General features: G+C 41.6%; 1 protein-coding gene across 1 annotated transcript in view; it reads right to left on the reverse strand.

The window, feature by feature from the left end:
* Positions 1-25,806, reverse strand: part of il1rapl1b (interleukin 1 receptor accessory protein-like 1b) — a 1,086,945-nt gene that overhangs the window by 511,356 nt on the left and 549,783 nt on the right. The window contains exons 4-5 of the mRNA XM_055644538.1: positions 20,615-20,798; positions 20,319-20,472 (exon numbers count right to left, since the gene is read on the reverse strand). Coding sequence (XP_055500513.1) covers positions 20,319-20,472; positions 20,615-20,798 — 338 coding nt within the window. The remainder of the gene's footprint in view (positions 1-20,318; positions 20,473-20,614; positions 20,799-25,806) is intronic.

Genomic DNA, 25,806 nt, shown 5'->3' on the forward strand with positions numbered 1-25,806 from the left:
CGCATTTACAGGTTCTCCCAGTGACCACACTGTCCTCCAGGAGCTTCGGTTTCCCCAACACCAAAACGATGTGTGAGTTTGTAGATTAATTGGCTTCCATAAATTGCCCCTAGTGTATGGGCAGTTGATGTGAAAGTTGCATAACAGAATTAGTGAGAACAGGTTATTGACGGTTGGCAGGGCCCTGGTGGGCCGAAGAGCCTGTATCCATGCGGTATATTTCAATCGATCAGATAATTACGTATTTAAATTAATTACCCTAGTTCTCTCCCCAGAATTAAAAAGAAATTAGAACATATAAAATGAAAAAAAAAGGGCTTTGGTCTTCATTTGCCAAGTCAATTGCTAAAGATGATATAATCTGATAGCAACAACAAAATATTTAAATGATATCAGTTGTTCTGCTTTCAGTCCGTCGTGAACCATTTCCTTCCCACAACTCAGTATTTATCATTTTTATTTTATTTCCTAAGACTCGAGTTCAAGCCAACCTTATGTTATAAACCTTCTCTCTACAAGATTAGGAGGGAAAAAAATTGGTACATTTCATTAACTAAAATTAAATCAGTTTTTTATGTTAAGGGAATACGAGGAGGGCTATATCATGCGATGTGCCTGAGGCTGATCCTTGCACGTTCCTGCTTTACGAATCCTGGTTGGTTCATCGAATTCCCATCATGCAAATACTTCAGTACATGAGGTAGGTTGAGACTTCAGGGCAAGCAATAAAATAACCTCTATTGTCAACCTATATTATCTGCATGTGCCTGGAGTGGACTCTGAACCTGCTGATTTAGTACTGGCCGTGCTCCAGTGAGACAAGCAATTATATATATATATATATATATATATGATTAATAATATAAATTATCATTTATATGAATGTAAATTATATTTATATTTCTAGTGTTGAAATGAGGAGTAATTACGTCAAGGCTGTATTTAGAATATTAAGCTGTGTATTTAGATGAAAAAAGACACAAAGTGCTGGAGTAACTCAGCGGGCCAGACAGCATCTCTGGAGAACAAGGATAGGCGATGTTTTAAATTGGGATACTTCTTCAGATGTATTATGGAGGGGTCAGAAAGCTGGAAAGAGATCTCTTTCCCAGCTTTCTCCCCACCACCGATATCACTGCCCCCACCATAAAATCAGTTGGACGAAGGGTCCCAACTCAAAACATCGCCCATGTATTCCTGAGACGCTGCCTGACACACTGAGCTACTCCAGCACTTTGTGTCTTTTGGCACTTTTGATTGGTATTCTGAATTAGCATTAGAAACATCATATGACTGAGACAAGAGTCCATAATCGGAGCTCGTGTTAAGAATGATTAATAATTCTCATTTATGGAAAGCAGTGGAATATTGTTCTAACCTAAAATAAATCAAAGGTAGCACCATTTAAATCATTGTTTCATACAATGAAAGGTGTACATTCCTTCAGTGGATCCTGTTTGGAATTGTACGGGGTTAATGGGGATGGCTGGTGTACTAGATCCCTTGTCCCCACCATTGTTATGCACTTATTTGTAATAGCTTGCAGTGAGGACAACTTGACCAACTTTTTATTTTCTTGGCAGAGTAAATTCCAAAATCTGATACAATGTTAAGTCAGAAACACAAGGAACAGCAGATACTGGAATCTTGAGTACAACACTGGACAAGCTAGATGCAGTAAAAATGTTCCCAATGTTGGGCGAGTCCAGAACCAGGGGCCACAGTCTTAGAATAAAGGGGTGGTCATTTAAGACTGAGGTGAGAAAAACATTTTTCACCCAAAGAGTTGTGAATTTATGGAATTCCCTGCCACAGAGGGCAGTGGAGGCCAAGTCATTGGATGGATTTAAGAGAGAGTTAGATAGAACTCTAGGGGCTAGTGGAGTCAAGGGATATGGGGAGAAGGCAGGCACGGGTTATTGATAGAGGACGATCAGCCATGATCACAATGAATGCCGGTGCTGGCTCAAAGGGCCGAATGGCCTCCTCCTGCACCTATTTTCTATGTTTCTATGGAACACAAAGTACTGGAGTAACTCAGTGGGTCAAGCAGCATCTGTGGAGGAAATGGATCGACAACATTTCAGGTCGGGACCCTTCAAAGGAAGGATCCTGATCTGAAACACTGTCTATCAATTCCATCCACAGATGCTGCCTGACCCACTGAGTTACTCCGGCACAATGCTAAGTCTCAAGACATCATATCACCTAACCTTGCAGCATTCCAAACTTTCCATTATATTTTTCCAAGGTAATAGATCTCTATAAATCAGAATGGTGCATGTACCAGAGGAAAAGGAAGACAAGAGAGAAATGTTGAACTCATTGGGCTCACATTACATTGAAATCTATTGTCCCAGAAATTGAAAGTCAATTGCAAAACAAAGGCGTTGAAAAAATAACATTGCCCCAGCAATCTCTTGTGTCTTCTCACCTATGGCAAGAACTTCCTCTTTTCCAATGCCTCACAATCCAGTTTAAGAAATTCTGGCAGCTATGCTGTCTTGAAGCTGGCTGAGCAGTCAAATTGTATCAAGATATTTACATAGGCAGGAAGCAAAGAAGAAAATTATTTAATTGACATAATTACAGAAGAGCTCTAAATAAAGATAGTATGCCATCCATTTGTCCATAAGCAGAACACAAAGTGGTGTTGGAACTCAATGGGCCAGGCAGTAAATGAGAAGGGAAAGGATTGGCGACACTTTGGGTTAGGACACTTGTTCAGACCCTGATATGTCGCCTGTGCATTCCCTCCTCAGATGCTGCCTGGCCCATTAAGTTCCTCCAGCAATTTGTGCTTTGTCAAGGCTTGAGCATCTGCAGTTTCTCTTAAAATATCATGAGCAGTTCAAAATAAAATTTCCTACTGTGAAATGTTCATGTGATGGAAATGCATAAACATTGATCTTTGTGGACACAGTCTGCTAATCAGTGACTATGAAACAGTACGTCATTGAAGGCTCACTTAAATCGTAGTTAACTAGGCATGAGATGTACAGTACATTTAACAGTAGGACTAAATCTGAAATGCACATCAGTTCAAGCTATTTCTCTTGATTCTGTTGGAGAAGACACCAGTTTGCAGAGAAGCATTGAAACAATGACAGTAGCTTTGAGATTTCTGTGTGCAAACATGCTTGCTAATCCCTTGGCAACAGTAAATTCCATGGAATGAAGTTGGTCAGTGTCAGTGTCGATAGTCGTGGCATTGGAGCTTCCACATCATTTCAACCATTGTCTCCACATATAAATGCCCCCCTGAATGATTCCATAAATTATCTCTCCATTACCCCATCTAGAATACCATTTCATGATGAAGGATTTCACACACATTAAGTGAAAGTGCCCAAAATTCAATAAAACATCCAAAGGATGGAAAGAACCCCAGACACTTGAGTGCACCCTTCGGCCCCTCGAGTCCGTGCTGACCAGCAATCGCCCAGTAAAATAGCACCATCCCACACACGAGGAATAATTTACCATTTTCAATTTTGCCGAAGCCAATTAACCTACAAACCTGTACGCCTTTGGAGTGCGAGAGGAAACCGGAGCACCCAGGGAAAACCCGCGTGGCCACAGGGAGAACTTCCATACAGACAGCGCCCATAGTCAGGAACGAACCCGGATCTCAGGTACTGTAAAGCAGCAACTCTACCGCTACACCACTGTGCCGCTAAAATGATAGTCATGGATTCATACAAAACAGAAACAACAGGCCCAACACCCCTGCCACACAACATGCCCCATTTCATGTAGGATAGAACTGGTGTAAGGGTGATTGCTGGTTGGCGGGGACTCGATGGGCCGAAGGATGCTCTTAAATGTCTTTTTAATAGAAATCTGACTAAGTGTGTTCATTCGCTGCTATATTTCAATGAATGCAATCAAATCAAGGCGATGAGGAAAGCACTGTTTGATCAAGATGGATGGCTGCAACAATTTGAGTGGCAAGGTGATTTGCAAGCAGGTGACAGGCACATGTTTCATTGAAACATTGTCATGTAAGATCTTTCATTTGAAATAAGTCACCACAGATAAAATGACTAAGTGTTTGCTGCAGGACCTACTTTCACTTTTTTTTTAAACTTGCACTGTGATCTGGTCTCACCAGCATTTATACACAATCCAAAATACAAAACCTTTGGCCTTCCCATTACATGGCTAAATAAAACACACACCAACATGAATTTCTGAAGGCCAAGCCTCCAGTATCTGTGGCACCACCAGACAAACAAGCCACATCAATGGAAGCTCCCCATGAGACTACCTAACAGTTTAATACTGCGATCTACTTGCTCTCTGCCAGCATGAATATTTAATATCTGCCTTAAAACTCTGATAGACATTGTTAATCTCGTTGCCCCTATAGATCCTGGAGTTGAGAGCACCGTAATACAGGGCTGAACAGCAATCATATGAAGAACACAAGATGCTGGAGCAACTCAGCAGCGCAGGCAGTGTCTCTGGAGGACATGGATAGGTAATGTTTTGGGTCGGGAACCTTCTTCAGACTGACTGTGGTGGGGGGAGAGAAACCTGGGAAAAGAGGTGGGGGTGGAACAAAGCTAGTCTGAAGAAAGGTTTCGGCCCGAAACATCACCTATTTCCTTCGCTCCATAGATGCTGCTGCACCCGCTGAGTTTCTCCAGCATTTTTGTGTACCTTGGAACAAAGCTAGGCACGTTATAGTTGGATAAATGTGAGATGGGAGGGGTGGGGCTGGGGGGGGGGGGGGGGGGGGGGGGGGGGGGAGGGGGGGATGACTGGTTGGCTAATGAGTGTACAAAGGCTATGAGAGTCTAAAGTAGACTTAAGATTCAAAATGCTGCCTAGCTCTGCCTCTCCCCGCCTCTCAGAGATGCTGCCTGACACATTGAGTTGCTCCAGCACTTTACGTTTAGTTTGCTTTCTTTTAGTTTGGTTTAGGAAAACAGCATAGAAACAGGCCCTTCGGCCCACTGAGTCCGACCAGCAATCAACCGTATAAGTTCTATCTTACACACAGGAGACCATTTTTACAGAAGACAACTAACCAACAACCCTAAACATCTTTGAAATGTGGGAGGAAACCCAGAGCACCCGGAGAAAACCCACACAGTCACAAACTTAATACAGCCAGCACCCATAGTCAGGATCAAACCTGAGACTCTGTCACTGTCAGGCAGCGACTCTAACGCAGCACCACCATGCTGCCCCAGTGCTGGAAGACTGTTCTGCACAAGATTCCAGCATCTGCAGCTCCTTGGTGTGAGCAACCATATGAAGGTATCCGTCTGAAGAAGTGTCTCTCCAGAGATGCTGCTGGTTTCGCTGAGTTACCCCAGCAGCTTGTGTCTACCTTCAGTTTAAACCAGCATCTGCAGTTCCTTCCTACACATATGAATGTATCCTACTGGAGTAGAACTGGCACTGAGCGAGGAAGCATCGGACTTAATTCAGCATGAAGTCACTATAAAAATATATAAAGATCTACAGGGGAAGGGGGGTTGTAAAGAAATAAAGATGTAAAGTTATTTTATTCATGGGGGTAGGTAGAATTGAGGTTATTAAGAGGCATGGACTAATGATCTGGAGACAGGAGTACATTTCCCATCATGGCAGCTAGAACCTTTAAATCGCGTTAATTAAATCAATCATGAATATATTAAAAAGCTGGTAATGGTGATAATAAAACTACTGGATTGAATTAAAAACCCATCTGGTTTGTTAATGTCCTTCGGGGAAGGGAATCTGCTGTGCTTCCTTGGTCAGGTCAGGTGAACCATGACCCTTGGAAATGTGTTTGACTCTTCCCTCCCTTCTGAAATGGGCCCCGCAATCCGTTCACTTCAAGGGTAATCAGTGAGGAGCAATAAATGGATAAGTCACACCGTAGTCAGCCAATCACACTCACAGAATCACACCATCTAGTCAATGGCTGGGACTGCTATTTAACTTTTCCGAAGTGATTCGTTTCACTGGGAGACAGATCTACCAGGGGTGGGATGGTGACAGTCGTGGTGGTGGGGGAAGGGGAGGGGAAAGACAACGCCGCAGGTCTGAGGAATGCTTCCAGAACCCACTAGGTTTCCTGGCATCAGGTTGAACAGCTTAAAGAAGAAGCCAAAACCAGCAGAAATCCCAGTGAGAGATCTCCAATGATCCACCGCACGTCTGCAATATTAAAGACTACAGGTGCTGTCTGTGTGGAGTTTGTACGTTTTCCCCGTGACCTTCCTTGGTTTTCGCCGAGATCTCTGGTTTCCTCCCACATTCCAAAGTCGTACAGGTTTGCAGGTCAATTGTCCCTTGCGTGTGGAGGATAGTGTGAATGCGCGGGGATCGCTGGTTGGTGCGGACTCGGTGGGTCGAAGGGCCAGTTTCCGCGCTGTATCTCTAAACTAAACCATACTAAACAAAGGGCGATCCGGATCATGGCGACGGCTGCAATGGGTCTTTATGGGCAGCTGCAGCTGGGACTTTGAAAATGGCGCCAAAATCTGCCGATTCTTGTCAATGGACCAAGTGGGCTGTTTCTATGCATTCTGTACTTAATTGGAGATTGCACCGATATGTGGAAATAGTCTTACTGGTCCGTACGCAAACAAAGAATTTCACTGTACCTTGGTACATGTGATAATAAAGAACCATTGAACCTCCTATGCCTGCAAAGTAGTTTGCATTTCTACAGTATATGAGCCATTGGAAAACAACCTGCTGGGTACCTAGCTACTCAACTGTATAGTTTCTGTAGCTGAGCTAACCCAAACACATGCTAGATATTCTAAGAATGAAAATTGAACTCTTGACTCAGTTGCACAACTTACAAATGCGATTTTACTGTTTAAAATGGACAGAGCACACGTCATCAATGGTAGTCTGACGTAAAGTTGCCTTAAACAACAGTCCTCAGATTTCCCCTTGCACAACAACATGGGGCAGGGAGCATTGTTTACATTGTGTTTGAGTTGAGTCAGGGGATTGCCCCCTCGAGAAAGGGTTTAAGGGCTCAATTTACTTTCACAGCTAGCAGAGGCAACTGTGAAGAACTGCTGTCTAGATCCACTATCGAATGTGCTCTGCCAGTTGACTTCTTTATCTAGCTCAGAATGTCACAGTGGATATTTATTGGAGAGACAAATTGCTTTCATAAGTGGTTAACAAACCCTCAGCCATAAAAAATGGCAAACATTTTTACTGATGCAATCATAAGTGAAGTCCAACCAATTACTCTACATGAAAATAAATCAGATTTTAATTCATAAAATACGCGCAGTTCTTTGTGCTTGAAATAAAGGATCCTTACTTATTGCTCTCCAGCATTAAAGCGATTACTGTGCAAAAGTTGAATAGGAATGATCTTTATATTTTTGCATTCCATGACCAATATATTTTTAAAAGATCATCATCGTGCAATGTCCAATGTTAGCTGGCATTTTTTATAGTTAAAATGGTGATAAAATGAAGGATGTTAATTGACATCAATATATTACAAACAGGTAAGAATGCAAATACAAGTTGAAACCCAGGGGACATTTAATTTTCTAATAAAATATTTGTAATGTATACGTGATACAGAAAATGGTGATTTTTGTATCTTTCCATGTACTTTTGCTGACTCTCAATTTAAAATACATTTGAGTGTAAAAGTATTGTAATAATATAATTGATTTGCTGAAATGATTGCATCTTATTAGTTTGTCTGTCTTTAAAATATTCCATGGAAAAGGCATCCACTTCCCTAATTTTATGTCCTCAGTTTAGTTTTGAGATACAGTGCGGAAACAGGCCCTTCAGCCCACCGATTACGTGCCAACCAGTGAACCCCGCACAATAGCACTATCCTATACACACTAGTGATCATTTACAATTTAATCTTACATTAATAATGTAAGCCTACAAATCTGTACGTCTTTGGAGTGTTGGAGGAAACAGGAGATCCTGGTGAAAACCTACGCAGGTCATGGGGAGAACGTACAAATTCCATACAGATAGCACCGGTAGTCTGGATCGAACCTGGGTCTCTGGCACTGTAAGGCAGCAGCTCGACCACTGTGCCGTCTTGTAGATTATTGGTTGGAGGTTATCTTGAATGTGCTAAAACAATTATTGAATAGATCAAAGACAATGATTCAGGAAATGACCACGGGAATATAACGTCTAAAAAGGGTGCTTTTTAAAAAATAATTTATGGGAGAGATTGCGATTTTAGTACCCAACAAGACAGGACACGGTTAAGTGAATTTGTCCTTAATCACCGACAAACCTTGTAAGTATTAACAAGCTGTTTTCTTCATCCAGTTCAATGGATAACCTTCGGACATTCGCTATTTTCATGACAATTACAAATGACACTCTAAAACATGCATTTAATTTGAAACAAGGCTTTAGTGGAGCCTTGGAGTATCCAGTGTCTAATTTATTGAGTGTCAAAGACCCAATTGAATGTAAATTCCTAGTAGTCTTAAACTGGTGTCTAACTAGTAATGTGTAAGAAGGAACTGCAGATGCTGGTTTCTTAACGGAAGATAGACACAATAAGCTGGAGTTACTCAGCGAGACAGGCAGCATCTCTAGAGAGAAGGAATGGGTGACGTTTTGGGTCGAGATGAGTAATGCCCACTCTCCGACTAAAGCACTGGGAATAGTCTCTTTTACTTTCAATGTCGCCAACCAGTGAAGGTAAATTTACTGGTTCCACCTTAATGTTATACATATGCAGAAACTCCTTGGCGACCACACCACTGCATCACAGAATATAAGGGAAGATAACTTAAAAAATCAGGTATTTATGATTGGGAACCTTTTCTTGGAGATCCCTCACCTTACCCTAATGCCCCTGTCCCACTTAGGTGAATTTTTAGGTGACTACAGGCGACTAGGTTGCCGGGTGTCACATGGTTGCCGGGTGTCGCCTGTACGGTTGTGAGTAGTCTCCACAGTTGCCCAAAGAATCGTAGCATTTTCCTGGTCACGGCTGGATTCTGAAATGTTCAAAACCTTTGGCGACAGTCGGCGACAGTTGGCTTGTCGTAGTTTGTCACCAGGATGACGTTGGTTATCTCAAGGATGACGTAGGTTGTCGCCAGTGCTGACTTTGGTGAATTCCATTGGTGACTACCTACGTCAACCTACATCAACCGGCGACAGGTACCAGTGACTGAATTGTCTTACCTTGTCGTAGCTTGTCGCGGGTGGATGTAGGTTGCCGTAGGTGGACGTCCTAATGGCTCGCCGGTTGTCGGTAGCTTGCCGTAGCTTGACGTTCATTAGGTGGTAGGTTGTTGTAGACATTGTCGTAGACATTTTCATGGGGGGGTCCAGTTGCCGGTTTATCGGCGACCTGCTATGATCATGATAGTCGCTGGCAGTCACCGAAAAAACGCCAAGTGGGACAGGCCCATAAAGTAAAGTAAAAGTAAAGTTGTGTGGGAAGGAACAGCGGATGCTGGTTCAAATCAAAGATAGACACAAAATGCTGGAGCAACTCAGTGGGGGACAGGCAGCATCTCTGGAGAGAAGGAATGGGTGACGATTTGGGTCGAGACCCTTCTTCAGCTTGATTAAAGCAAATATGATGAAAGTAAAGTTAATGGGAATGTTTGGAAAGAATAAATAGTTCAGGATGGGAATCGTATTAAATGGGTGTTTGATGACTGACCCTGGCTCAATGGGCCAGAGGGCCTGTTTCAGTGTTGTCTCTCTGTTTGATGCATTATGTCTCACATGGTTTACTTTGAATTACATTTGAAAAGATTTTTGAATCATTAATATGACTCGCCAGTTGTTAGCTGGCTGCTCTGTTAGTTACTAATACATATTCTGTTGGCGCAGACACAAAGCTCTCGATTATCAAGAGGCCTGATTGCTAAAAGTGGAGTCCAGTTTTACATGGCTAGCAGTTACACTGTTAAGCACTGTTGTATTTTAAAATAATAATACAAATAAAAAATTGGAAGATAATTAAATGATATTTGCACACCACTTCTAATATTTACACTGTCTAAGTCTAAGCCTAAATCTTACACTGGGGCCCTTGTAATCTGGGATCAACACATGCAAATGCTGAAGAGGATTTGTTAGACTGCCTTAGATGAGCTGGAGTTATAGATGCCCTCTGTGATCGAACTGGATTACACTGGTGTTGCTTTGACCTCTGCAGTCTACGTGGATTATGATAACTGCTGCAAGTTTGTTTGTGGCCGTTTCAGGGGCGAATCGTACAGAACATGGTAACTTTCAAATCCGAAACAGGCTAGAGATCCAATGCAGGGGCTTCTGACCTTCTACTCTGCCCACTGGACCCAACATCAAGAGTCAAGAGAGAGTCAAGTGTTTTATTGTCATATGTCCCAGATAGAACGATGAAATTCTTACTTGCAGCAACACAACATAACATGTAAACATAGTACACTGTAAACAATATAATAAACAAGAGAAAAATAAAGTTCAGTGTGTGTATATATACACATACTCACAAATACACATATATATGTAATCATGTATATATATATACGCACACACAATGGACTTTTTTTCTCTTGTTTATTATATTGTTCACATACACACACCCACACACATATGTATACACAAAAAACAAACAATAATAGTACAATAATAACAATAATAGTCTATGTAGTTCAGAGCTTATTTGAGGTTGTAGTGTTTAGTGTCAGAGCAGAGTGGTGCTGAGTCGGGTTGGTGGATGTCATTCCCATGATGGGTCAAAGATCAGATCCATCATTCACCATTCCCGCCCCAACTCAAACACCCAATCTGCCCGACTCCTGTGTCTGCTTACCTGCTTCACCCAGGGGAAATATCACAGATAAGTGTCCACAAAGGTCAGCGTGAGGTGGGGAATAATGTGGCATTCTCCTGACCCCCCCCTTCTGATTTAATGGGCTCATTATCAGCAGAGTAAAGAAATATTCTGCGTTGGTGATTACATTGATGTCCGTTCCAAAAGTACTATTTTTATTGCCATTTTAAAAATCGGGGATGTTAAGCCCTCTCGGTGATGTTAAATTGATCTTCTGGTCCCAGTCATTGTTAGAAAAGTAGATGCTTTTGATGCATTGTTAGAAAAACTGATGCACCATTGAAAGCATTATATCGGGATGTATCACAACATAGTTTGGGATGTAGAGGTGAGTTCGCCTTTCCTCCACTCTACCCAGTTTGTACCAACCAACCAACTACGTAATCAAGGATGAGTCGCAACCCAGCCACTACCTCTTATCCCTTCTCCCATCAGGCAAAACGTATAGACGTATGAAAATTCATACCTCCAGATTCAGGGACAGTTTCTTCACAGCTGTTGTCAGGCAACTGAAGCACCCAATCGCCAACTGGTTAGCACGCAACAAACACTTTTCACTGCAACTCGGTGCACGTGACAATAAACTAAACTAAACTAAACTTTCAATCCTGTCTGGTTGGCAAAAAACTATGCATCTCTCCGCACACAGTCCTGGTCCCCTGTCTGGGCATCTTGCCCAGTAGTTTCCCATTTCAGATTAAAAGTGAAGCCTGGCTTCAACACTAATCATAGATCACACAAAGTACGGTAAATGCATTAGTAGATCATCTATAATGTAGCAATGCTTGTATGTGAGGAAATTGTAGTCTTTTAAGAATAATTGAAGTGACAAAAATAATTAATGGAAATTTTTCAAATGCTATCAGTGGTCATTTAAAAGTGTTTCTTAAAGTATTTTATTTCTGGAGTGAATATACAATCATGAAAAGAGTAAAGGAACACATGGCTTCCTATAGTCTCTAAACTCTCAGATTCAATTACATTCAATCACTCATTTCCTGCTGCATAACTTCTTTTCATTTAATTATTTCAATCGAACACACAATAACACCAACAATGGTTAAGCAAAAACATTATCTAGTATTATCTAACTCTAACATTGCTGAAATCACTGGCATTTTTTTTCCACGGGCAATAAGCAAAATGTGGAGACACAAAATGTTGGAGTAACTCAGCGGGTCAGGCAGCATCTCTGGAGAAACTGGATAAATAACACTTTGGGTCAGTACCCTTCTTCAGAATGATTGCAGGGGAAGTAAATGAGAGAGGAGAGGGAACCGGACAAATCATGGCCGGCAACAGATGACCTCCGGCGAAGGGGTCCCTGATTGGCAGATTATTGGATAGAATCAGTTGTGAGCCCAACAGAAGTACATAGTTGGGAACTGTAAAGTTTGTTGCAGGATTTTTGTAGAAGGGGTAATGGGGTTACATATATATTAAGTTAATAATTGATAGGAGCAGATTCATCCCATCAAGTCTACTATTCAATCAGGCTGATCTATCTCTCCCTCTCAACCCCATTCTCCTGCCTTCTCCCCATAACCTTTGACATCCCTACTATTTAAAAATCTGTCAATCTCTGCTTTAAAAATCCCCAATGACTCCGCAGCCATCTGTGACAATTAATTCCGCAGATTCATCATTCTCTGACAAAATAAATTCCTCCTCATCTCCTTTCTAAAGAAGACATTCTTTTATTCTGAGGTTGTAGCCTTTAGTCCTAGTCCCACTTATGAAAATGTTCTCTCTACATTCTCTCTATCTAGGCTTTCACCATTCGGTAAGTTTCAATGAGGACCCCGCTCATCCTAAAATCCAACGAGTACAGGCCCAGAACCATCAAATGCTCATCATGTGTTAACCCAATCAGCATCTGCAGTTCCTTGTTATTACATGTATATTTTGCAACTTCTTTACAAACTGATCAATCTATTAGGGCTTCATTCCCATTTGACATACATTCTGTTAATTCCAAATATACCCATCTTTTGGAAAGGCAGAACACAAATGTCCTCTGGAGTGTTTAAAGTCAAAGAGTCATAGCCTTACGGCGTGAAAACCATCTTGCCTGCACTGACCAACATGTCTTATTTACACTAGTCTCACCTGCCTGTGTTTGGCCCATATCCCTCTAAGCCTGTCCTGTCCATGCACTGGTCTAATTGTATCTTAAACATTGCAATAATCCCTGCCTCAACTACCTCCTCTGGCAGCTCGTTCCATTCAGCCACCACCTTTTGTGTGAAAAAGTTACCCCTTAGATCCCTACTAAATCTTTCCACCCCTTCACCATAAACTTATGTCCTCTGGTTCTCAATTCCTGTGTCTACCTGATCTAATGATTTTTTATACCTCTATAAGATCACCTCTCATTCTTCTGCGCTTCAAGGAATAGTTCCAGCCTGTTCAGTTCAGCCTCGTGTCCTGGCAAAATCCTCGTAAATCTTCTCAGTACCCTTTCCAATTTTAAAACATCTTTCCTATAGCATGATGCCCAGAACTGAACACTCTAAATGTTCTAATACTCTAAATGTGGTCTCACCAACATCTTATATAACTGCAACATGACCTACCAACTTCTATACTCAATACTCTGACTGATGAAAGCCAATGAGTCAAAACCGTTTTTGACCATCCTGTCTACCTGTAACACCACCATCAAGGAGCTATGCACCTGCACTCCTAGTACCTTCTGCTCTACAAAACTCCCCAAAGCCATACCATTCACTGTGTAGGTCTTGCCTGTTGGTGATGATATTTAAAGTAATCCCACGGAACAAATATGCTTTTGGCCTTGACCACAATCTTTACTGAATTACTAGAAAACATTTTACAAGATCAAGGTTTGCAGAGTTCTGACATTTTGAATAAGTAAATAAAGATGCAAATGAAACTACTCCCTGAAAGAAGAGTCGTCTCCTAGTGAAACATTAACTCCAGTCTGTATTCAGGGCTGCCTTGCAAAGTGGATTATCTTTTCCAGAGCAAATTAACACCATTCATCACTGATACACCGCTTTAATTTTCCTCAGGGCACCTTCTGTAAATTTCACCTCTAGATCATTTCGGATCACTCAAAGTAATGGGCCAAATTAAATTTTCCAAGGAAAATATTGTGAGACATTTTATTTTAATGCTTAACGTCGCAGAGAATTTAAATGAAATGTCAAAACAGTGAAAAATACAATGTCTGTACTTCAAAGTACAACTCCGATTCGAGAGAACAATATCAAATGATCGTACATCTCTCTCATTTGCACATCAATGGTGCATTCTCATTTATCAAATTGCCAACCTCAATTATACCTGGTTATTCCATTGTCGCCTCATAATTTGTTACTTGTCTATTATTTTAATATTCACAATTCTCTTTTTACAAAATAAAAGCTCCACTAAAAGTCCTATTATATGCTTCCAACTATATTATTCTGTTTTGGTTTGCTTCCATTTTTTGGCACTGTAAGTTTACGTGCACAAACACATATCCGAATGGTTTTGACGTGACTATTGAGTTTCGGAGTCATGGGCAGTATTGGAATGCAATTTCTTGCAAACCAAATCTGGGGCACTCCTTCTCAGACGGTCCCTGGGGATTTTCCTAAATTGTCATAAGGTCATAAGGGATAGGAGTAGAATTAGGCCATTTGACCCATCAAGTCTACTCCGCCATTCAAACATGGCTGATCTCCCCCCCCCAACATAACCGCATTCTCCTGCTTTCTCCCCATAACCTCTGACATCTGCACTAATCAAAAATCTATCTATCCATCTATCCATCTTTGTGGCAATAACGCTTCAAGCTGTGCAATTGAACAAAGTGAATTGTGTTTCTCAGAAACATTTTCTCCAAACTATAAAGTAGAGAAAAAACGATACTTTAAAAATATATATACAAAGTGCTGGAGCAACTCAGCAGGCATCCAAATAATCTGCTTGGAACTGGAATGTTTCAGAATACAAAATAACACTGATTGATCAATGGGGTTTAGGGAATGAGTTATGTTCAAACTTAGAAACAACAAAATGGATTTAAATGGAAACAAGGAACTGCAGATATTGGTTTACAAGAAAAATGATACAAAGTGCTGGAATAACTCAACGGGTCCGACAGCATCTCTGGAGAACATGGATAGGTGACGTTTTAGGTCGGGATCCTTCTTCAGACTGATTGTGGGGTTGGGGGAGGAAAGAAAGCTGGAAGAGAGGAAGGGTAGAACAAAGCGTGGCAGGTACTAGGAGAGGGTTTTGAAAGAAACAGAATGGGTTAAGGGGCCTGTCCCACTTGGGCAACCTAATCTGCGGGTTCTGGCGAGTTTGCCCTCGACTCTACTCGCAGCATGGTCGACACAAGGTCTTTGTAACTCTCCTTCATGCTCAAGAGTAATCCCCGCGTACTCAAGGCTTCAGCTAGGTCGCCGCATATTTTTCAACAACTTGAAAAATGCTCGCGAGTAAAAATAGGTCGCCATGGAAAAAAACGATCCTTTTTTACTCGTAGGTTTAGTCGAAGTAGGTTGTAGTAGGTCGGCATGTTATTCATAGGTAATCGAGGGTAGTCAAAGGTAATCAAAGACAGTCAAAGGTAGTCGTAGATAGTCTTCAACATAGTCGAAGGGAGGTCGAAGGGAGGTCGTAGGAGATTGAAGGAGATTGTCTTCACTCTACACTATTCGGTGTCCAATTTTCCCGGAGTTAGTCGTAGCTAGTCGAAGCTAGTCTTCAACATAGTCGAAGGAGGTTGAAGGAGGTCTTCTACATAGTTGAATCATAGTCATCTTCATTTTTTCATTTTTGTCATTTTTTGTGAAACTCTCCTAAAATCTTCTAAACTCGCCAATTAGGTCGCCCAAGTGGGACAGCCCCTCAAGACAAAAGGTTTTAATATATGTGAATTGTGAAGCCAGACGAAGGAATGTAGATGGAAGGGAGGGGAAAATCTGTGGAAGTCCAGGTTGGGAATAGGGGAAATACAGGGAAGATAAGGGTATGTGGGGGGAGAAAGGAGATGGAGGGGGCAGTTTGTTATAGGTCATAAAAAATTGGAGAATTCAATGTTCATTCCATTGCGTTGCAAGCTACCCAAGTGGAATATGAGGCGCTGTTCCTCCAGTTTACATATGGTCTCACTCTGGCAATGGAGGAGGCCCAGATTTGAAGCATCAGTATGGTAATGAGAAGGGAAAGGGAAAGGGGGTTAAAATTGTCAGCAACCAGTAGATCTTGGAGCAATTGGTGGACCGAGCGCGAGAGTTCTTGTTGGACCGAGTGTAAGCGCAAGAACTTTTCTCTGCTTGCTTTGTATGGATACTTTCCAAGGGCAACCTTTACCCCACCAAGGACGTGCAAATTATGCCAAGTCAATATGTGTCAGGAGTTACGAGGTGAGGGCAAGAGAATGGGGTTGAGAGGAAAAGATGGATCAGCCATGATTGAATGGCGGAGTAGACTTGATGGTCTAGATAGCCTAATTCTGCAGCTAGAACTTATGAACTGTGAAGTTATGAATGCACTGATAAAAGGGACTCCATTTTTGCTTTACAACAAAGGATGTGATCTACTCCAAGTAACACGAGTGTCAGGCCTGAACTGCTCTCACTCTCCCAGCTAGTTCAACTAGGTGCCAACATGGCAAGGTATTGTTTCTTTTCAAGGTGCCTGATATGGCCAGTTAATATGCTTTCATAGACTTTCCAATTGCCATGCTGCAACAGGAGGCAATCCCCTCCTGTTACTCCTCATCTACAATTGTCGTTCAACTTCTGCGAAACAATTTAAAAAATAACCAGAAGCTCACTTACCTCAATTAACAGCCCAGTCATCACACAAACCAGTCTCCACCAGTCTCCACACCATCAACTCCATCTACACTTCTACACAAAAGTGGTGAACACCACTCAATCCATCACGGATACTGCCCTTCCCACCATCAAATGGATCAACAGGAGTTGCTGATTCGAAAAGGCAGCCAGCATCATCAGAGACCCACACATTATCCTGCCTTCAGGAAGAAGGTATAAGAGCCTGAAAACTGTAACGTCCAGGTTCAGGAACAGCTTATTCCCTACAACCATCAGGCTATTAAGCACTACTGCATCCAAATAGCTCCAAACTACGTAGACTTGGTGCACTGTTTTGGCCTTTGCACTCTTTTTTAAATATATACTTATACTGAACTTTTTTTGTAGTTTATCATGTTGTTTACAGAGTACTATGTTTACATATCTGTTTTGCTGCTGCAAGTAAGAATTTCGGGACATATGACAATAAAACACTCATGACTTGATTTTTGATGGTAATTTGAAAAAGCAGCCAACAAAATCAAGGATTATTCCCTTTTCTCCTCTCTCCCATCAGTCAGAAGATACAAAAGCTTGAGACGCATGTACAACCAGATTCAGAAACAGCTTCTTCACTGCTGTTAGCAGCCTACTGAATGGACTGCTCATCAGCAAAGGGTGTAGGCCTATCTCCCAGCCTACCTCATTGTAACCCTTGCGCTTTTTTAATCTGCCCTTTCCCTGTAGCTGTGACACTACATTCTAGCAAAGGTGCAACACATGGACTTCCCAGTCCCACGGCCAGGAAATCAGTGGAGGTTCCTGCTGCCCATGAAAGGCAGCCCTGTGGCCTATGCTTATGCACTGCCCACATTTTCAAAGGCAGGTACATAACAGTTTTTGTAAATAAAGGGTTCTGTTATATATGAGAGGATATGCATTTTTATAGTTTAGCTGAACAGAAATGAAAATTAAAAAGATAACTCAAACTGACATAAGGACGTTTACGGATTAGCATAATCACGGAAATTGCTTGCCATTTTGTGTGTACCAAAAGATTTTGCATTCAAGTGAAATGATGATGAGAACTTACGTTTGACGGATTACAGGTCATGATTGATTACTAGAACTGTCCTCTGATTTTATTACATAGGATTGCTTTGATAGGTAATACATTGTAACCCTGTTGATAAGCATTGCCTGCAAAATGTTGAAACATTTCCATTCCCAACATAATAGACAACTGACACGAATAGAAACTAACTTGCCAGAAGTCATCCAAGATATTTATTTTGTAATCCATTTGCGGATCAAGCCAGAAGTGTCCGACCATGGGGCCTGTGGACTTTAACACGTGAAGCCCGCGGTCTCCGGTAAGAAGTGGCCGACTCAGGAGCTCCATGCCACGGAGTGTTCCAATCCGTCCAGACACCAGAGTTTCGATCATCCCAACGAGAGAGCCTGGACATCGGACCACGCAATTGTGGAGGGTTCAAAGCCCTGACCACCACGGGTGAAGGAAGGAGGAGATGACTGAACTTTATTGCCTTCCATCACAGTGAGGAATGTTGATTCCACTGTGGTGGATGTTTATGTTAAATTTTATTTATGTGTGTATTGTGTTATTTTCACTTAGTATGGCTGTATGGTAACTCAAATATTACTGTACCTTAGTTGGTTAAGTGCCAATAAACACGAACTTGAACTTGAATTTGAAGTGTCTGACATTTGAGATGGATTATTCTGGGGTCTGACGGAGTACTGATGGCTAGAGTTCACAGTGACATCAATGACGACTTGATGAAGCTGCAACAGAACACCTGAATAATTTAAACTGCCCTTTTAGCAAAGTCGGTCTGGATATTGGCTTGCTGGAAATGAAATATGAATTTCATTACTTAAGAACTCCAGTTGCATGCTGACACACAAAAACAAGACAAATCAGTCATGTCATCTTGTGGATCTCTGCAATTCAAGGCTTTTATTATATTGGAGCATGCCAAGTGGTTTTTTTTCTTCATTATATTAAACTATATTGGTTCAGTAAAGCAGCAGGGCCTTGCACTTTATCTTCAAGTCGTACCATTCACCAACATTAACATCCTTGTGTTCATCAGCTGAGAATTTTTGCTCATAGGCATGGCCATGAGTGAAATCTTAATCAATATTTAATGGATGCTGCTTTTAAATTACTTTTTGCTCAACACCAACCTTCAGTGCCAAAAGGGTTGTCAAACCAGTTCTACCTGACATGTCTACTTTGTTAAAATATTGATTGAATTGCCTATTTAAATTGACAAAACTGTTACATTAGTGTAATTAAAATATTCTTGTTTACTCTCCATGGAAGATTTTTCTGAGCCTTTTTTATTTTTTTTACACGGGAGATTCATAAGTTCATGTTGGAGGAGCAGCATTAGGCCATTCGGCCCATTCATTCATGGCTGATCTATCTCTCCCTCTCAACTCCATTCTCCTGCCATTCTCCCCTGACACGTACTAATTAAAAAACTATCAATCTCCACTATAAAAATATCCATTGACTTGACCTCCACAGCCTTCTGTAACAATGCATTCCACAGATTCACCACCCTCTGACTAAAGAAATTCCTCCTCATTTAATTCTAAAGGTATGTCCTTTTATTCTGAGGCTGTGGCCTCAATGCTGAGAAAATATATTTTACACTCTAGTAGCTTTCTCTTCACTCTGCCTGGTGCACTTGCGTTTGACTTCATTCTATTCATGTACTGTGACATTTTGTTTGATTGGATATAGCACGCAACCAAAATCTTTTCACTTTTTGCTGTACCTGTTTTTTGTATCAAAAGTAATTTATTTAATTACGATCACGCAACAAAATAAAACCGTGGTTATAATATTACAAAATCAACAAAGTATCTAGACATTAAATTTCCAAACAACTATGTTACAATCCTTACAAATATACTACATACCCACAATACCATGATGTCCCTCTCCAAACACCACCTGGGCGTGGACGTAACCCCGGTAAAGGGGCAAGCATCTGGCTCGGGCAAAGCCCTCTTCCACCTGGCGCTGTGACTCGCTGATGGCCAGCTTGGCTAGGCCTAGGACCAACCCAATCAGGATATCTTCGGTCCTACCCACTCCTTAGATCCCGTCGCCAGTCCTCCAGTCGCTGACAGCAGAGCCACTCCTCCCCCTATGGACCCTAGATGGAGTGGCGGTCCACCTTGCCCTCCAAACCTTGGCTACAAGGGACGCTCCACTGGTCAATTGTTTGCTGTCCCTTGCTACACATGACCATAATAATCAACTTAAAGTTCTGTTTGCGATGTCAATTAATGCAACAGTCCTTTCATATGAATTGCCTGCAAAGGTGAGTGCCTGTTTGCAGAAATAAAGCTGAAGGATCATAGGGTTGATTCTAATAGTGGGACATCACCTCCAATGATCAAAATCCAAACAAAATTACGACCTTCACTGCCATTCAGCAGCAGTGCATACATATAATTTCTCAGAGCACAGTTCTGAAATGTGCAGGGAAATTAATTATCCTGTCCAGTCGAAGAATCGTACAAATTACAGCAAGACCACACTTCCATCAACTAGTCAGTGTGTCAGCACCGTGACACATGCACAATTCGGAGGCCAGTTGCAAATTTATGTTAAATGGAGATATTAGAACAAAAAAAATAACACAATTGCAAAGTAAAATAACAAAAGAAATGAGAAGAGGTTGAGAACTTACCCGTTACAGACAACTCTGTCGTTCTTCTTACCACAAAGTTCCCAAACTTCAGTTCACAGGTGTAATTCCCAACATCTTCCTCTGTAACCTCACGAAGCAGAAGAGTGTCCCCCTTTTGGACAACAGTTTGTCGCCAGATCTTTGACTGGCATTCCTGTTCAAATACAATGCTAAACTATAGTGTGTATTTGTGCTGCTTCTGAGAAACTTTCATTTTTAATTAAACACCACTCAATACAAATTAGATTACTTATTTGAAGACTTCTTAAATGCAAAGGAAGTAGTTATCATCTTACCTTATACCATATTACGGACTCACTGTCTGGGAGGATGAAATCTTCAATGTCTGGACAAGTAATCTCTTTGTTTTTACTGAGTTCAGCTTTTTTAAAGTATTTCATTCTTGCATTGTAACAAAGTCCTGTATCATTTTCAGCTACAATCAGTGACATTGAAACCTTCATACAGTATGTGGCATTTCTGGAAAGGAAACAAACACAAAAAAAAAACATTAAAGGTTACAACATTTGGTCATTGATATAATCGTTTTAAATTACTACAGTGAGACTCCGAAAATGCATACATTTATTTGTAGTATATTAATGAAATTGCTTTGTGTCCCGCTAAATAACTAAGCTTTCAAAGGTTACAGGGAGAAGGCAGGAGGATGGGCTTAAGAGGGAAAATCACATCAGCCATGATCAAACTGTGGAGTAGAATCGATGGGCTAAATAGCCTAAATCAACTCGTACGTCTGATAAATTTATGAAATACCAAAGACATGGAGACATAAGGAACTGCAGATGATGGTTTATGAAAAAAGATACAAAACTACCGGAGTAACTCAGTGGGTCAGGTGGATCTCTGGAGAACATGAATACCTGACATTTTGAGTCGAGGCCTTCAAGCCAACCTTCTACAGTAAAACTCCAATAAGCAAGTACCCCTATTAATACCCCTAGGAATGTCCCACTCATATTTCTCATTAAAATAGTATAATCAACTTTTCAGTGAATTTGGGAAGTTGGTATCCATTCAGGATGCCGACTGGCTATATATAGAGGTCTGGTACTCTACTTCTATAGTCACAGTCATACATCAAGTAAACAGGCCCTTCAGCCCAACTTGCCCATGCTGATCAACATGCTCCTTTTACACTAGTCCCACGTTTGGCCACATCCCTCTAAACTGTACCTATCCAACTACCTGTCCAAATGTCTTTAAAATAGTGTTAGAATTGTTCAGGTGTTCTGCTCCAAGTCTTCTTATGTCCAGAAATTAATGTGAAATGGAAATAGGGTGTGGTCAGGGAAAGTGGGGAAGAATATGTAGATTTTATTGCACAATGTATTTCACACTAAGAAAATACGAGCCAAAAGTCATTCAAAGTTGTGGTATCAGGTAATATGAACATTGTGATTTTAGTAAAGACAGAACTGATGAGGTATTGTGTTCAAATTGTAAGGAAGACCATTAAAGTGATGAGGGGACCCAATGGGTTTCAGATAACAGAGAGACTGAGACAGAGCTTCTTCCTACAGGCCATCAGGACTGTACACTCTGATCTCACCGGGGCGTAATTACTGGGTGTCTTTTGTTTGAATGTAAATACTGGTTCTGTCCTGTTCTGTTGTTCTGTTGTTTTGCACAATCCCACAGGCATTGCCACTTTCGTTTCACTGCACATCTTGTATATGTATGTGACAAATAAAGTTGACTTGACTTGAGAAGAATGAATGTGCTGGAACCGTGCAGTCAAATGTCTTGTTTGGAGTCAGCTATTCCAGTAATTCAGAATCTTAGCACTTAGACATTTACACTTTTCAATTATGGCATAGATGCTTAACACATTGGGGCAGCACATTGGTGCAGCGGTCAAGTTGCTGCTTTATAGCACCAGAGACCCGGGTTCGATCCTGACTATGGGTTCTGTCTGCATGGAGTTTGTGCGTTCTCCCCGTGACTTCGGTGCTCCGGTTTCCTCCCACACTACAAAGATGTATCGGATTGAAGGTTAATTGGCTTTGGTAAAATTGTAAATTGTCCCTACTGTGCGTAGGATAGTATTAGTTTACGGGGATTGCTGGTTGGAGAGGACGCGGTGGGCCGAAGGGCCGGTTTCCGCGCTGTATCTCCAAACCAAACGAAACTCAACATTACACCATGGACAAATGTCTAAAATATTTATTGCCTTCTTTTAGAAAAACACCACAACAAAATAAATTTCAACCACTACTTTAAATAATGTGTCATTTCCATATCCTTCACGTTTAAAGAAAAATGGTCTTCATAACTCCATTTACGCACTTTCGTTCTGCCATTCTTTTTACATGAATTAGTTCAATTTTTAACCTTTCAATTGCACTCTGCTGCTTCTTTCATCAGCGGGCATTAAGCAAATGCTAGCTGACTATCTTAACATTGAAATAGGATCATTAATTACACTGTATCCTGTGATAAGCAATTTGCAGCCGTGGTGGAGAGACCATGTGTGACAAGCAGTGCGTAACGGCTTTAATAAAACAATACAGAGCAGACTTCTGGCCTGAAACATCAGCTATGTTGTCACATCACATTTAAAACATGCATACTTCAATGCAACGGCAATCAAAACTGGTCATTATTTTCCTCTTATTATCCTTATGTTTAATCTGAGCTGTGAAGTTAATTGGCTACAGCACCAGAATACTTGCTCATCGAGTACACTGCAGACAAAATTAGTGAAAAACAATCCTTCCGCTTGTACAGTGAAATCAGTCACAATGAGGTTGGCATTTGGAGGAAACAACCGATACAACCTGTATTTGCTTCTCCTTGAGCACTGTCATGCTTCATAGCCTAACGTGCAAACAAATAGCCAAGTTTGTGAAACCCGTGACGCTTTCAAACTCTGCCAGTGATTGCGTTGAACATGTAATGGATGCACCATGTTTTAGACTTGCTGCTTAATGCAAGATTCTGGGGAAAAAAACAGAGAGTTCACTGATTGCAGCAAAAGATAGGAACTGGCCATAGACACAAAATGCTGGAGTAACTCAGCGGGTCAGGCAATGTCTCTGGAGAAAAGGAATAGGTGACTTTTCAGGTTGAGACCCCTCTTCAGAAGAGGCCATTCGGTATTTTTTAGGCGGAGATTAGCAGATTCTTGATTAGTATGGGTCAGGGGTTATGGGGCGATGGCAAGAGAATGGGGTTGAGAGGGAAAGATAGATCAGCAATGATTGAATGGCGGAGTAGACTTGATGGACCCAATTCTGCTCCTATAATCTTATGTACTTAAAGAACTTGAAAATTAGATGACAATTCGATCAGTTTACATTTTTGTCATTCTAAGAAAATATTCAGAGTAACACTACTGACAAAAAACAACACAACTCAGTGAAACAGAACATTGCCATCAGGCTCAGCTGATCTTCACTGCGTGCAGAGATAAAAGAGCAAGCATTAAATCTGCTGGGCTTCCCATTTATAATTTTAAAAGTGATGTGAATATTAGGAATGCTGTGTGAATATCAAGTGCAAACACCTGGCCTTGATATCACTCATGGTTAAAGCAGCCTTGAAAATACAAAGCACCACAACAAATGTGACATTGAGTTATTAACCAAACAAGTTGGTTCTGCACATTTCCAGGATTTGATGGTCTCAGTTAACTGGTCCCAACAATACTCTCAAGTGGCTCCCAAATCATCTTCATTTCTCTTTTAAATTGTAATTGTGCAACGACTGATGATTACTTAGTGTTGATTACACAGGAGTTTATTCAACTAACGGACATCTGCTCAGGCGCCGGCTCTCATTTGTTCTGTACATTTTCGTACCTCTAGTTTCCCGCTCTCCTGACTCTCAGTCCGAATAAGGGTCTCGACCCAAAATGTCACCTATTCCTTTTCTCCAGAGATGCTGCCTGACCCACTGAGTTACTCCAGCATTTTGTGCCGATTTTCTGTCAAATGTGGTTCAGCCATATAATGAACAAAAATTATTTACTGAATACAGAGCTCTGGGTTCTGGGGGCGTAATGCTTTACCAGTTTTTCGTTCTGTTATTCTGATAATGTGAACAATCAGCAAATAAAAACAAATATGCCCAGACCTAGTTCAATGGGGCTTTGGTCAAATGTGCTAAGTGCTAACAGAGTGAAATATTTTTATTTACAAACCATCCAAAAGAGTATTGCCATACCCCTGATTAGCAATTTCAGTAAAACTCCAAGAATCTGGCATACTTGGGATCTCGGTAGTCCCACACTAACAAAGATTCTGGATTACTGGATTTAACTACAATTCTTAATTTAAATTAAATCCACATTGTTTTCCATATTGCACAGCAATATAAGACATTTTCCCCAAAAACCCAGTGTGTTTAAATAAACAGGAAATAATATAGTACTCTGGACCCCAGCTGCAGTTGCAAATGTGCCCTGTGCTCCTGGTCCTTGGTGTTCAATGCCCAACCCTCCAGGCTTCTAGTCCCGGCTCCTGCCTATGGCTGCACACATTGCTTGCACTCCAGATGTAACCCCGGAAAACGGGCAGGCAGCCAGCTCAGGCAGAGCCCTCTTCCACATGGCACCATGACTTGTGGATGGCCAGATTGGCCAGGCCCAGGAGGAACCCAGCCAGGACACACTCGCCCCTACTCTCTCCCCTACGCACAGGGTGTCCAAAGATGAGGACGGTGGGTGTGACGTTCAGTCAGAAGGCAAGAAGCAGCCCCTTTAGATGTTGGAACAGGGGCTGCAACCTCGCACACTCCATATGCACGTGGAACAAAGACTCTACCAGCCCGCAAAAGTGGCAGGCGATTGGCGAGTCTGTGAACCGTGAGAGAAACAGTTTGCACGGCACTCTTCGATGCAGGACTCTCCACCCAAGGTTCCCGACGTAGAGGGGGGGAGAGGGAGAATGTTCTTGGGGGTCGTGACCTCATGTGATACTTTGTAACCATTCCTCACCACCGCTCCCGCTCACTCCGTGTGCCAAGACCCCGCTTCCTCTTATCACTTCTTACAATTATATTTTGACTTCTGCATTTCCAGAATCAAGAGTGCTTAGTTGTCATATGTACAGAAACGGAACAATGACGCTTGCTTGCAACAGTTTACATTAAGCTTCAGTATACAGTAGGTGGGTACCTAGCATAGCGCTGACTTTGCTCAGCATTAATAATAATAATAATACATTTTATTTATGGGTGCCTTTCAAGAGTCTCAAGGACACCTTACAAAAATTTAGCAGGTAGAGGAAAAACATGTAAGGGGAATGAAATAAATAGTAGAGACATGACTAGTACACAAAGTAAAGACAGAATTCAATTCAAAACACAATATGAGGCAATTAATGCACAGATGAAAAGGGAGGGGGACGTGGGACTAAGGATAGGCAGAGGTGAAGAGATGGGTCTTGAGGCGGGACTGGAAGATGGTGAGGGACACGGAATTGTGGATCAGTTGGGGGAGGGAGTTCCAGAGCCTGGGAGCTGCCCT

This window comes from Leucoraja erinacea, chromosome 13, assembly GCF_028641065.1.
Source record: "Leucoraja erinacea ecotype New England chromosome 13, Leri_hhj_1, whole genome shotgun sequence".
NCBI lineage: Eukaryota > Metazoa > Chordata > Chondrichthyes > Rajiformes > Rajidae > Leucoraja > Leucoraja erinaceus.